At 42.0% G+C, this 14,216-nt stretch overlaps 2 protein-coding genes across 2 annotated transcripts; one reads left to right on the forward strand and one right to left on the reverse strand.

The window, feature by feature from the left end:
* The first annotated feature begins 2,701 nt into the window (after positions 1 to 2,701).
* On the forward strand, positions 2,702 to 4,136 carry LOC131548792 (olfactory receptor 2AT4-like). The gene has a single exon (XM_058790366.1). It carries the CDS (start codon positions 3,108 to 3,110, stop codon positions 4,095 to 4,097), a length of 990 nt encoding a protein of 329 aa, XP_058646349.1. The 5' UTR covers positions 2,702 to 3,107; the 3' UTR covers positions 4,098 to 4,136.
* Positions 4,137 to 4,156: 20 nt separating this feature from the next.
* Positions 4,157 to 14,149, reverse strand: LOC131548790 (uncharacterized). Its single transcript, XM_058790364.1, has 3 exons — positions 12,762 to 14,149; positions 11,633 to 12,516; positions 4,157 to 10,481 (listed from the first exon to the last, which is right to left on the reverse strand). Exons 2-3 carry the CDS (start codon positions 11,633 to 11,635, stop codon positions 7,959 to 7,961), a joined length of 2,526 nt encoding a protein of 841 aa, XP_058646347.1. The 5' UTR covers positions 11,636 to 12,516; positions 12,762 to 14,149; the 3' UTR covers positions 4,157 to 7,958.
* Between the last annotated feature and the right edge of the window lie 67 nt (positions 14,150 to 14,216).

A 14,216-nucleotide genomic window follows, 5' to 3' on the forward strand; every position in this document is an offset into this window, starting at 1 on the left:
TTCACGGGAGCGTCCAGAAGAGCCGTCTTCTCTGAGTCTTTCAACTCGGTCAGAGTCAGCCACAGGTGACGATCCAGCACCACAAGATTACCCATATTGCGGCCGATCGCTCGAGCTGTCACCTTCGTCGCTCTGAGGGCCAGATCTGTGGCGCGTCTGAGCTCTTTGAAGACTTCAGGGTCCGGGCCACCTTCATCCAGGGACTGAAGGAGCTTGGCCTGATACACCTGAAGTATCGCCATAACATGCAGTGTTGAAGCTGCCTGGCCCGCCGCTGAAAAAGCCTTGCCAGCGAAGTTTGCGGTGGCTCGGCAAGGTTTAGATGGGAGAGACGCGTTGGTTCGCACCCTCCAGTTTGCCACGGCTGCAGGACAGAGGTGGGCAGCGACGGCTTCCTCCACAGGGGGGAGTTTAACATACCCCGCTCGATCAGCGCCGTCCACAGACGACAGAAGGGAGGATCCCGGATTGTGCACTCGACTAGTGAGCGGCGCGTTCCACGACTTCGCTATCTCGTCGTGCACCTCCGGGAAAAAGGGGCCGGGCCTCCGCGGGGTGTCCTTTCGGCCGCAATCCGACTGGAGGAACCACTCGTCCAGACGGCTTCTGGCCGGCTCGGTAGGAGGCGCCCACTCCAGACCGAGCTCATCAACTGCCTTGGTCAGGACGCGGAGGAGCTCAACATCACTCTGATGGAGGTCCCCAGCGTCACTGATGGGCGCAGCGTAATCCAGTGGGCTGTTGGACCACTCCTCTCTCGCAGACGCTGCCACCGAGATGGCATCATCCTCATCCTCCTCCGTGGCTCCGAAAGACACCACATCTTGCGCGCTGGGGGAGGGGCGGAGATTAGCGGCCATGAAGCGCACTGGAAGAGGACCTGCAGCAGGGGGGTGAGGAGTGCGTGGGCACTGAGCCGGCACGGTCTCGTCACCCGACCCGGACAGATCCGCGTCAGTAACTCGCGGCACCTTACTCCTTGGCTCAAAAGAGGCTGCAGAGGAAGAGCGCGGCAGAGCTAGATGGGCGAGTTCATCGCCTTGGACGATGGCCACACGGAGCCTGAGAGTCCGGAGACTCATATCTCCGCAGTGGGGGCAGTCCGACCCCCCAAGCGCCGCCTCTGCGTGGGCGCGACCCAGGCAGAAGACGCACAATTCGTGGCCATCAGAGGGTTCGATTGGCTCTACGTAGGAGAGGCAATCGCGAGAGGTCATCTTTATCCGTCCGAAGCTCACCGGAACACAGCAGGGGAAGAAAAGGCGTGTCCGCTGCAGAGTGTAGATCACGGTGAGTAGAAGATTTCTTGATAGGCTTCTTGCTGAAGGAAAAAATTCTGAATGGATGACGTACAAGCACTGCCTTATATAGAGTGGGATCCCGCTCATATTTTGCGCGCTTGAACGTCATTGGCCAGTTTTACTGGCGTGATTCAATAAGGCTTCAGTAGTATTCGAGGAAAAGGTATTTCCCATAGCAATGTAGAGTGACCGAATTGAAGGGGAACTCATTATAACACATTAAAGTAATTTAAATTAAACTTATATACACATGTAAATAGAAATAGACATACATAAATACATGACAAAATATATACAAATAATTGAATATTGTTATGACACAAACTCTAGGCAGCAGGGTGGTCACATATATTTAAGTTGTTTTTTTTACATGTTTGTAAATGTAATGGCTGCAGGTTTTAAGTATAAATGAAACACAAATCCCCACCAAAAGTGCCCACTCTAGATTCCTATTCAGAAAAGCTTGAATTAAACAACATTTGTTATTATTTTTGATGACAGGCACAGCTTGTGTAAATTTCCCAGCATGCATTACGAGTATAGCTTTTTATTTGTTTCATTATGTATCATTAGATCACTACTAATAATATTTGTTATGCATCTAGGGCCTTACTTACGCAACTTTTTTCCTGTTTCCTGTTCCTGTGTGCTCGTCAGGTTCCCATGGTTTCCGCCAAAATACTATAGTTTCTCACTCAAAAAGCTGAATCCTCCAGACGGACGCATATTTTTTGACGTTTATCGTATTTTTTAGACATGTACCTACAAATATAACGCACTATGTTAACAGTGGCCTATTTAAATAAAATATATAATATAAATAAGTTTCATATTTTATTCTATGTGAGAGTGAAGAGATTTGACAGAAATGACGATGTATCCACAAGGTGGTGCAAAAAACTCACAATAACTCATTGAGACACATTCATGGCTAAAAGGAGCTGTTTGCGAAATTGATTATTTTAGAAATAAAATAAAAGAGAGAACCAAACATTGATGACTCATAGTAGTTCTTTACATACAGTGACTTTTACAAATAAGTATGTGGGTCAAAAATGACTCCAGATGATCCAATATAGAATTATGCTGGAGTAAAAAAAAAGAACAACAACACAGATTTATAAAAATGAAATAACATTTAAAAATAAATGTTATACCTAACACAAAAGAGCCAAACTTCATTCCATAGTTATCTTCTTATAAAACACATTTCCCAAACCCCAAAGGTCAGCCCAGTTTCACAACACCAAATGGTTTGTGAACATGATCCTCTGACGTGTTGGACCCTACAGGCTTTAACACTGATTCTACAGCTATAAAATAATGAAACTACAAACAAAACTTTGACATCAGCACTGAGACGTGACACACTGAGATAGTATTTTTTTTTTTTAGAAGATGTCAGATAACTTAACCAAGGAATAATCAAGGCAATTATCTGAAATACAAACCGAAATAAGACTTTTTGCAATAGCATAATTTAAAACACATTTTAAATTGTGGCAATAGGTGATTCACTTAAGGATTTTTTTATATAATGTTTTCATATTATTAATATTTCATGATATGTATTTAAATCTTTTATTGATGTTAATTGCATAAATACATTTTAAATGTTTTATTTATATAAATATATATACTGCATTTTTAACGTATCTAATTTTTACTTCAAGGAAATATTTTAATATTTTTGGGCAAATCAAATTAGTGAAAGAAATTTTTACAAGAGTGAGTTGCAGTTACTGTCAGTGTAACATACAGATACATTTATTCTTTTGTAAACAGGTGTTCACTGCATGTTTCAGTATGTCACAGGTAAACGAAACCACAGCTTCTGTTGTAACTGAGTTTTTCATCGTGGGTTTTCCTGGACTTCAGCCCAAATACTACAGCCTGATAGGAGCGCTTTTGTTCATCATCTACATCGCTGTAATCGCCGGAAACTCTCTCATTGTGGTCCTGTTTATGATTGAACGCAGCCTCCATAAGCCCATGTATATTATCATGCTGAGTTTGTCCTTGTCTGATATTGGTTTCTGCACAGTCGCTCTGCCAAAAGTTATTTCTCGCTATTGGTTTAATGACGGTTATATTGGCTTCTATGTTTGTCTGTTTCAAAGGCTGCTGATTCACTATTTTGTTACCTTGAACTCTCTTAGTATGATGATCATGGCACTTGATCGATACTTGGCAATTTGTTACCCGCTAAGATACCCTGTTTTAATGACTAACCGCACTATGAGGCTTCTAATAGGGTTTTCCTGGGTTACTGCAATGATTGCTCCAACCATTAGCTTAATGCAGACAGTGAAACTGCCATTCTGTGGGCCAAACAGGATCGCTCATTGCTTTTGTGAATCTCTATCTATGAACCAGCTGGCTTGTGCTGATGCCACCCTCTCAAATCTCATTGCATATGCTGTAGGAATGTTTGTGCTTCTCGTTCCATTCTCTTTCATCATATTTTCCTATTTAAGTATCCTGGGGTCTGTGCTTCGAATAGCAAATGCACAGGGCCGAATGAAAGGCTTTTCTACCTGTGCCACACAGCTGACTATCATTACCATCTATTACGTGCCCCGTTTCGTGGTTCTAACCACTTCTAACATCCCAAACGCTCAAATGAACAGCAGTCAGAAGATCAGCCTGGTCATGTTCTACAGTCTGCTTCCACCTGTAGTGAACCCCTTCATCTACTGCATCAGGATCAAAGAAATCAGACAGTTCTTTCTCAAATGGTGTGTTCACAGAAACAGGATTAGTTTAAAAGTCAAAAATGTAACTATTCCCAAATGATATGATGTACATAACCCTGTTCTGATGTATCCCATTTTATAAAACTTACATATGTTATTATGTGCTGTTTTTATTGCCTTTCACACTTATAGAAATAACAGTGATTTTTTTATATATATATTATAGCTTTTTAAATAGAATTTAAAGGTCATTTATCCGGACACTGGACAAATAAAAAGAGATATTTTCCCCTCTTTCACCAATATACACAGTAGACTGAGCACATCTTACAGTGGGTAATTAGCCCTCAATGTAAATTTAAAAGAAGTAATGCTTAGAATAATTTAAAAACATTTGTATGGGTAATGTAATCTTCACAAAAATATTTAATGTCATGTCCCGCTGTTTGACATGATATAGCCTACTCTATGTAAAAATATAATTAAGTTTTTTTTTTTTTTTTACATGTTTGTAAATGTAATGGCTGCAGGTTTTAAATATAAATGAAACACAAATCCCCACCAAAAGTGCCCACTCTAGATTCCTATTCAGAAAAGCTTGAATTAAACAATATTTGTTATTATTTTTGATGACAGGCACAGCTTGTGTAAATTTCCCAGCATGCATTACGAGTGTAGCTTTTTGTTTGTTTCATTATGTATCATTAGATCACTACTAATAATATTTGTTATTGTACTGTTCTCTTTATATGTTTTGCTTTCCCAGCGTGTAATATAAATAAACAGCAATCCAAACTCTGTTCAATAGCCAGGATATGAGCACCTTGCTCCTTTAATAGTCCAATGTGTGGTTTACACAATCAAACTCCGCGGCCATTGAACCGAGTAAAACTGTAAATGAAATAAAAGAAATATAGAAAAGTAATTATTAAACCTGTAACAAACTTATCAGTTTAACAAGTAAAATGTATACAGATACATAGCTTACTCAGAAGCAAATTAGAAGCATTCTCAATGCAGAGCACTAATGCAATTTGTGATCGGCAATCACAAACATCTTTGATTATATCACCTTTAAACTGAACATACTCTTCTGTAATATAAACTGGACATATTAATGATTTAAATGAACTTACAGCCAACTAGAGCCCTGCATTTCAGCCCGAGCCCGAAGGGCCCTGACTTATTTACGCCCCTAGGGCCGGGCTTCGGGCCAATTTTCACGTCATAGCGCAGGCGCGGGCCGGGCATCGGGCTTGTTTTAGGCTTCTCCTTTTTCTATATTTTAGAGAGATCCATAAATTAAAAGAAACTAAGAGAAGTTGATGACGGTAAACCAAACAAATATATTTCATAACCTATTACACAGACAGTCTAATCACACACGCGTCACGCGCGCATATTTCCAGACGATTCACGTGCAATGGAGAACATAAAGAGAAGAATCGCCAATGGCGAACTTAAAACTGTGAAAAACACTAGAGGAAAGGCACATTTCTGGGCAGCTTTTCAAATAGTGACAACTTTAAATGACGAGCCAACTGGTTATGCACAATGCACAACTTACAAGGCTGTGCTAAGTTACGATAGTAAGAAAACTGGATCATCTCATTTACAAAGACATTTTGAGCGCGGCGGATGCAGCGGACCAGGCAGCAGCAGCAAACAAACGAGTGTGAGTGATTTCCTCACCAAGCCAACTCCTTCTACAGTGAAATCGCAAATCACAGCTAAATGTGTAAATTTCTGTTGTATGGACATACGGCCATTTGAAACCGTAGCAGGGAACGGTTTCATTCAGTTAGCGCAAGAGCTAATTAATGTGGCGCAACTCACGGCCGTCTGTCAGCTACAAGTTTGCTCCCTGACCCCACCACAATCTCCCGAAAATGCAAAGAATTGGCGACTGCTAAGAGAGGAGACATAGTTGAAGAGATCAAGGGGGTCATGTCGTTAATAAATATTGGCATGACAACTGACATGTGGACAATGATCACCGTAAAATAAGCTACTTGTCAATCACATGTCACTATGTCACAACACAATATGACATGAAGAGCAGGGTACTCACCACAACAAGCTTCCCAAACGAGGCAAAAACAGGAGACAATATCCGAAAAGAGTTGCAGCAGCAATTAGTCTCAATCCTTGGTTTTGAAGCATCAGTAATGAATAATGTTGTCTGGGTAACCGATCAGGGGGCTAATATTCTTGCCGCTCTTCGACAATATTCTTCCACATCCAGCCACTTCACAAACTGGCCATATTCTTATGGCCGAAGTTCAGTCAATTAAGGATGTTCACCGACGCCGAAAGGGATGACATCCATCAGCTGGCGAGACATCAGATAGCCCGCTTCAGAGAGGGGGCGGCAGCGGAAAGGGCTGATCAACTAGCCGGTGAGATTTTCTTTTGCATGTGTTGTTGTTGTTGTTATTATTATTATCAGGTCTCTAAATTAATGTATTAATAGCCTGATGGCCTTGGCCTAACCAATAATTATAACTATTATTCATGCAGCAGCGGGCAAGGCTGTGCCTGCACCTGTTGCTGCTGGCCCCGCAGCAAAGAAGAGAGCTCTGGCCGAGTTTGAGGAAGAGTGGGAAAACATTTTGGAGCAGGAGGAGGATACTACTGATGAAGTTCAGATTTACCTGCGCCTCAATCCTAACATGGAAGGTGATGGAAGAGATGTTCTGCACTGGTGGCAACAGCACGAGACCATACTGCCACTTCTTTCACGACTGGCTCACGCGGTGTTTAGTGTCCCCGCCAGCAGCAGTAGCAGTGAGCATGCCTTTAGCACAGCTGGAAGAATTATTGAGGAAAGGAGAACTGGATTAAAGCCTTCCACTGTGGATGCTGTGCTTTTTCTTCACGATGCTCTCTAAGAGACTTCTTCTGGCAGTAGCCATGTCTCGTTTTCGTTTGGGATTTGCCTTCTTTTTTTTTTTTTTTTATAAAGTCTAGTCCATAACTGTTGGAAAAAAGAATGGCCATGTTCTGTGGTGAAGTCTTCATGTTTAGGGTAAGAAATCCTGCATTTTTATGAGCCTATTTAGTCTATTTATTTATTTATTTTCGTTTTATTATTATTATTTGGCTATTATTTTCTTTTCCATGCCGTTGCGAGCAGCAGCCTGCTCATCTTGTTTTGTCAAAAATGCCTTTGTTCTGAGATGGTGATAATAAACGTTTAAACTAACGTTGTGATAACGTTGAAGTGTTTTATTTCTATGGATTTTATTGTAGTCAAGTCAAGTGTTGATTTGAGAGGCTAAATTGATCAAACGTCATAAACTGACTGCCGGCCGCATGCGCTATTGCACTTGATCGTTCGTCATCACTTTAAAAAACAAAAAGTTATATTTAATGAACAAAAAAAATGCTCCAAACGTTTTTCTAAATTAACTTAATAAAAACAAAACGAAATATATTCACTTTGCCATTATTTACAAAACTGTAAATCTATTTTAATAGCTGAAACAATATAAGCTGTTTTGGGAGAAGGGAGAAAAAAAAGACGGGCTCGGGTCGGACTCGGGCCGGTAATTCTGATAAGCTGTCGGACAGGGGCCGGGCTAGGGCCTTAGTGTCTCGGGCCGGGGCCGGGCTAGGGCCCAGATTTATGGCCCGTGCAGGGCTCTACAGCTAATGCTTTCGACAGGGTTTAGAAGAAGGATTAACTTAAATGCGGCACAAACATGTCAAGGCTTGCTGTGTCACGAGCTTGCTGCTTCCTGTTACCTCATGTGCGTCGCTCGCAGAAACACGTCAAAATAAGAGTCCTCACATAACAACCTACACAATAACGGCAGGCAAAAATAAACTTATACAGAACATTAAAGTATTACAAAAATATAATATTGTTAAATGCAAATGTCCATCATAAATTGTACACAGCCTCTAACGGAGGCAGAACACTCCCCGCCTGGCTATGACAGTCTGTGTTCAGTCTTATTTATTCCTCTTTGGCTAGCAGTAAGATGACATCAGAAATGGGTCTTAAGAATGTTTTCACGTTACCGCCTGAGGTTGTTCTAACCTCTACCTTGCGGACCTTTCCGTCGTTGCTCGGGAAGACGGATGTAATTAAGCCCAAAGGCCAGTTGTTTCTTGGGGACTGAACTTGCTTCAACAGCACAACATCTCCAGGGTGCAGATTTCGGTGAGTCTCATGCCACTTGCGGCGAGGTTGGAGTGTACTTATGTATTCTTTTCTCCATCGACTCCAGAACTCGTTAGCCAATGCCTGCACGCGCTTCCACTGACATTTCAAGAGGTCTTTTTCAGTGTAGTTCTCGAACGGAACAGGTACTAGGGGCTTTTGGGTTAAGAGCATCGCTGGAGTGAGTATGCATGGAGAATAGGGATCTGCTGAGACAGGAACCAGAGGTCTAGCATTTATGATTGCTGACACCTCTGCCATCAGAGTGCAAAGTACCTCATGGGACAAGTGAGCATGTTTCTTCTGCAACAGCATGCCGTCTAGAATCCTGCGGGTTACACCGATCATGCGTTCCCATGCTCCACGCATTAGGGATGCATGTGGTGGATTGAATTCCCACGTACAGCCATTCTCATGGAGGTATTTCAGAAGACTAGTCTGGTTTTCTTTTGCTGGTTGCATGCCTAGTTCTTGACTTGCACCGATGAAGTTGGTTCCTCTGTCTGATCTGAGCTGTTTTGCTGGTCCTCTCACAGCAAAAAACCTTCGCAGAACATTGATGCAACTGGCAGTGTTCATAGACTCTATGACTTCTATATGTACTGCTCGTGTAGTCATACATGTGAAGAGTATAGCCCACCTTTTGTTTTCAGCTACACCGCCTCTGGTGCGTTGAGTGACCACTGTCCACGGACCAAAAACATCTAACCCCACGTATGTAAATGGAGGAGATGTACTGAGGCGCTCAGGAGGAAGATCTGCCATCTTTTGAACTTCTTGCTTTCCTCTGAGTCTGCGGCATGTCACACAACAGTGAAGGATAGAGTTTATCAGTCTTTCCCCCCCTACAATCCACAAGCCAGCCAGTCGGATTGCTCCTTCTGTGAACTGTCTCCCCTGATGGTGCACTTTGGAGTGGTAGTAACTCACCAACAGTTTAGCAACATGACTTTGCTTTGGAAGGATGATTGGATTCTTTACCTCTGACTCGATTGAAGCATGTTTCAAACGTCCTCCAACCCTCAAGAGGCCGTCATCGATGTAGGGGTCGAGATTCCACAGTGCACTTGAATGTGAAACTTGTTCGTTTCTCTGCAAAGCTGCATACTCCTCGGGATATAGTTCTTTCTGGGCGTGTAGAAGTATTAGTCTCTTTGCTGCTGTCTGCTCTTCAGGTGTGTGTATTTTGCTGCACTGATGCCATCCTTTGCATGTATGGGATGTACTGATGGAACTTGACGTGAGAGAACGTGCTTGATGAATCAGAAAAGAAACCGCTCCTAGCAAAGATTCCCAGGTAGAAAAGCGTTGAAACCGTTCCGAAAAGAGGCTTCTTTCAGCTCGAGTAGCGAAGCTGGTTACACAAAGTCTGACTTCTGCGTCTGTCTCAGGATTAACCATTTCGAAGGACTCACACTGTTGCTCTTGGGGCGGTTGGTAGAGGAAGCTGGTTCCTGTGAACCATATGGTGTCATTCAGCTGTGAAGTAACCACAGATCTTGTTGCCAGGTCAGCTGGATTCTGAACCGTAGGCACATAACCCCACTGGTCTGGAGAAGTCGACTGACGTATCCGCTGAACACGGTTGTGTACATAAACAAAGAAGCGTCTGGACTGATTGTAAATATATCCTAAGACCACTTTGCTGTCACAATAGAATTTCACTGCATTCGGCTTGTGGTCTAGCTCATCGAGGATGTGTTCAGCCATCTCCACAGCCAGCACTGCACCGTACAGCTCCAGGCGAGGGATAGAAGGCTCAGGAAGAGGTGACAGCTTCGCTTTGCCTAGCACAAATCCCACTTTGACCTCGCCTTCATCAGTTAGAGCTCTGAGGTAAGCCACTGCCCCTATGGCCCAGCTCGAGGCATCTGAAAAGACACACAACTCAGTGTATGAAGTGTTAGAAAGTGAATGGTGTAGGTATGTGCGTGTGATGTGAAGGTTGCTTAGCTTTTGAAGTGAGGTTTTCCATTCCTCCCACATGTTTTTCCTCTCTTCAGGAAGGACCGTGTCCCAATCATGTACCTCTTTGGTCAGCTCACATACCAACGCTCTGCCCCGGATTGTCACTGGTGCCACAAAGCCCAAAGGGTCAAAGAGGCTATTCACGACAGAGAGCACTCCGCGATGAGTGTAGGGCTGGTCGTTTGCTGCAACTTTGAAGGTGAAAGTATCTGTTTTTATGTCCCAGTAGAAACCCAGACTTCTTTGTGCTGGCCAACTCTCATTTCCAAAATTCAGATCTCGGAGACCGGAAGCGAGATCTTTCGGTGGGAAAGCTTGGACACGAGGCCGTCGTCCACATAGAAGTGCCTGTTAACAAAGTGTGAAGTGTCAGTTCCGTGCTCTTGTTCACCTTGCTGTGCAGCTAACCGTAGACCGTATATAGCCACTGACGGAGAAGGACTGTTTCCAAAAACATGTACCCTCATACGGTAGTCTACCACCTCCTTGCTCAAGTTGCTGTACCAGAGGAATCACAAATAGTTTCTGTGGTCCTCTTTCACCAGGAAACCATAGAACATCTGTTGGATGTCCGCCATAATTGCAACGCGATCCTTCCTGAACCGTAGCAGCACACCTAACAGTGAGTTGTTTAAGTCAGGGCCTGAGAGGAGCACCCATATTTGTCCCGGTTTTTGCGGATGATACACTCCAAAGATGGGTAAATACCAGCATTCTTCACCCTCGTGGATAGGTGGTGCTCTTTCTGCATGGTGGTTCTGAAAGAGTTTCTCCATGAAGGCAGAAAACTGTTCCTTCATCTCAGGGTTTCTACTCAGCGTGCGACGCAAAGAATTAAGGCGAGACAAAGCTTGTTCCCGATTATTTGGGAGTAATGGTCTGGGTGACCTGAATGGCAAAGGAGCGACCCAGTTTTTCTGTTCGTCTTGGTGGAAACTCTGCTTGCATGATCTTCAAGAAGGTCTCATCCTCGAAGGACATGGCAGGTTTGTTATCATTTTTGGTTCTGTCAAATACCTTGAGCCCAAGTTCGTCTTCTGCTTGCACACCATGAGTAGCGTGATTGAACGCATGGGGAAAAACGACAGACTTATGCTCCCCGCCATGGCACAATTTCTCTTTCACTTTGATGTGGCTCTGGCATGGAGTGAGAAGTGATGGGCGGCCATTGTCCAGGATGTTAGTTTTAAAGACACTCACCATCGGCTTATGGGCTCTGTCAATGCAGACATCACCTACAATCACCCAGCCTAAATCTAACCTTTGCGCAAAAGGTGCATTGTGAGGCCCGTTGATTTGTTTTCTCGCTTTGTGTACACAAATCATATCCCTTCCCAGCAATACCAAGATCTGAGCATCAGGATCTAGCTTTGGGATGAACTGTGCCACAGTTTTCAAGTGTGGATGGGCAAGAGCGACTTCTGGAGTGGGTATTTCAGATCTGTTGCTCATTATCTCATTACACTCAATCAGTGGTGGGAGATCAAGACATGTCTTACCATCCAGGGTCTCTATTTGGAAGCCAACCGCTTTCCTTCCAGACGTTTCCATGGAACCAGCACATGTTCTCAACAAATACGGAGAGGGGTTACTTTGGATCCCGAATAGTCGAAAGAATTCTCCTTTGGCCAGTGAGCGATTGCTTTGATCATCAATTATGGCATATATCCTGATAGCTCGTTCCCGTTGTTCTCGAGGAAAGACACGCAACAAGCACATTTTTGCACAGGTAAGCCCTGTGGTGACTAGCTCTCTACGTGCTATGAATTTAGCAAAGTCTAGCATAGGCGTGGCTTGGCTTTGAGAGTAATGCTGTGTATCTGATTGGGTCGTATACCTTTTTGAAGCAGGATCTTGATGTGAAGTTGCTTTAAATGCAGTATTCGGGATGGAATGAGGCGGATTGTATGGGGAATCTGAAAATCTTGTGCTCTGTAGACGTTCACTATCGCATAATCTGCTCCGCTCCTGAACTGCATTTGTGTCCCCATCATATGCACCATTCGTGCTCTGAGACTTATCGATCAAACGAGGAGTCGATTCTTGTGCACAGGTTGATGAAGAGGTATTCAGAGGGAGTGTAGAAAAGTCAGAGCTCACCCGAGTCTGCTGTTTTACATATTCCTCCGTTCTCATTGAAATCACATGTGATGATGCATTACGAGTGTAGCTTTTTGTTTGTTTCATTATGTATCATTAGATCACTACTAATAATATTTGTTATTGTACTGTTCTCTTTATATGTTTTGCTTTCCCAGCGTGTAATATAAATAAACAGCAATCCAAACTCTGTTCAATAGCCAGGATATGAGCACCTTGCTCCTTTAATAGTCCAATGTGTGGTTTACACAATCAAACTCCGCGGCCATTGAACCGAGTAAAACTGTAAATGAAATAAAAGAAATATAGAAAAGTAATTATCAAACCTGTAACAAACTTATCAGTTTAACAAGTAAAATGTATACAGATACATAGCTTACTCAGAAGCAAATTAGAAGCATTCTCAATGCAGAGCACTAATGCAATTTGTGATCGGCAATCACAAACATCTTTGATTATATCACCTTTAAACTGAACATACTCTTCTGTAATATAAACTGGACATATTAATGATTTAAATGAACTTACAGACAACGCTTTCGACAGGGTTTAGAAGAAGGATTAACTTAAATGCGGCACAAACATGTCAAGGCTTGCTGTGTCACGAGCTTGCTGCTTCCTGTTACCTCATGTGCGTCGCTCGCGGAAACACGTCAAAATAAGAGTCCTCACATAACAACCTACACAATAACGGCAGGCAAAAATAAACTTATACAGAACATTAAAGTATTACAAAAATATAATATTGGTAAATGCAAATGTCCATCATAAATTGTACACAGCCTCTAACGGAGGCAGAACAGTTTTGCATCTAAGGCCTTACTTACGCAACTTTTTTCCTGTTTTCTTTACTGGCATTCACAGAGATAAAATGCCGATTAAATTAATGTTGTTATTTACTTACTCTTTAGTCAAATATCACCTATAAAACTGGTATATTTCAAAGAATAGACTACTTTATATTAATTATGTTATTAACTGATGTACATGACCTGCTTAGTGGTGAAAATATTGTAGCTATTCTTACCGCGTGCAGTTTAAGAAACACTTGGCGGCCTTGGTGTGTGTGCTCGTCAGGTTCCCATGCTTTCCGCCAAAATACTATAGTTTCTCACTCAAAAAGCTTTTTTGACGTTTATCGTATTTTTGTACCTACAAATATAACGCACTATGTTAACAGTGGCCTATTTAAATAAAATATATAATATAAATAAGTTTCATATTTTATTCTATGTGAGAGTGAAGAGATTTGACAGAAATGACGATGTATCCACAAGGTGGTGCAAAAACTCACAATAACTCATTGAGACACATTCATGGCTAAAAGGAGCTGTTTGCGAAATTGATTATTTTAGAAATAAAATAAAAGAGAGAACCAAACATTGATGACTCATAGTAGTTCAGTTACATACAGTGACTTTTACAAATAAGTATGTGGGTCAAAAATGACTCCAGATGATCCAATATAGAATTATGCTGGAGTAAAAAAAAAGAACAACAACACAGATTTATAAAAATGAAATAACATTTAAAAATAAATGTTATACCTAACACAAAAGAGCCAAACTTCATTCCATAGTTATCTTCTTATAAAACACATTTCCCAAACCCCAAAGGTCAGCCCAGTTTCACAACACCAAATGGTTTGTGAACATGATCCTCTGACGTGTTGGACCCTACAGGCTTTAACACTGATTCTACAGCTATAAAATAATGAAACTACAAACAAAACTTTGACATCAGCACTGAGAGACGTGACACACTGAGATAGTATTTTTTTTTTTTAGAAGATGTCAGATAACTTAACCAAGGAATAATCAAGGCAATTATCTGAAATACAAACCGAAATAAGACTTTTTGCAATAGCATAATTTAAAAACATTTTAAATTGTGGCAATAGGTGATTCACTTAAGGATTTTTTTATATAATGTTTTCATATTATTAATATTTCATGATATGTATTTAAATCTTTTATTGATGTT

This window comes from Onychostoma macrolepis, chromosome 10, assembly GCF_012432095.1.
Source record: "Onychostoma macrolepis isolate SWU-2019 chromosome 10, ASM1243209v1, whole genome shotgun sequence".
Classification (NCBI taxonomy): Eukaryota; Metazoa; Chordata; class Actinopteri; order Cypriniformes; family Cyprinidae; genus Onychostoma; species Onychostoma macrolepis.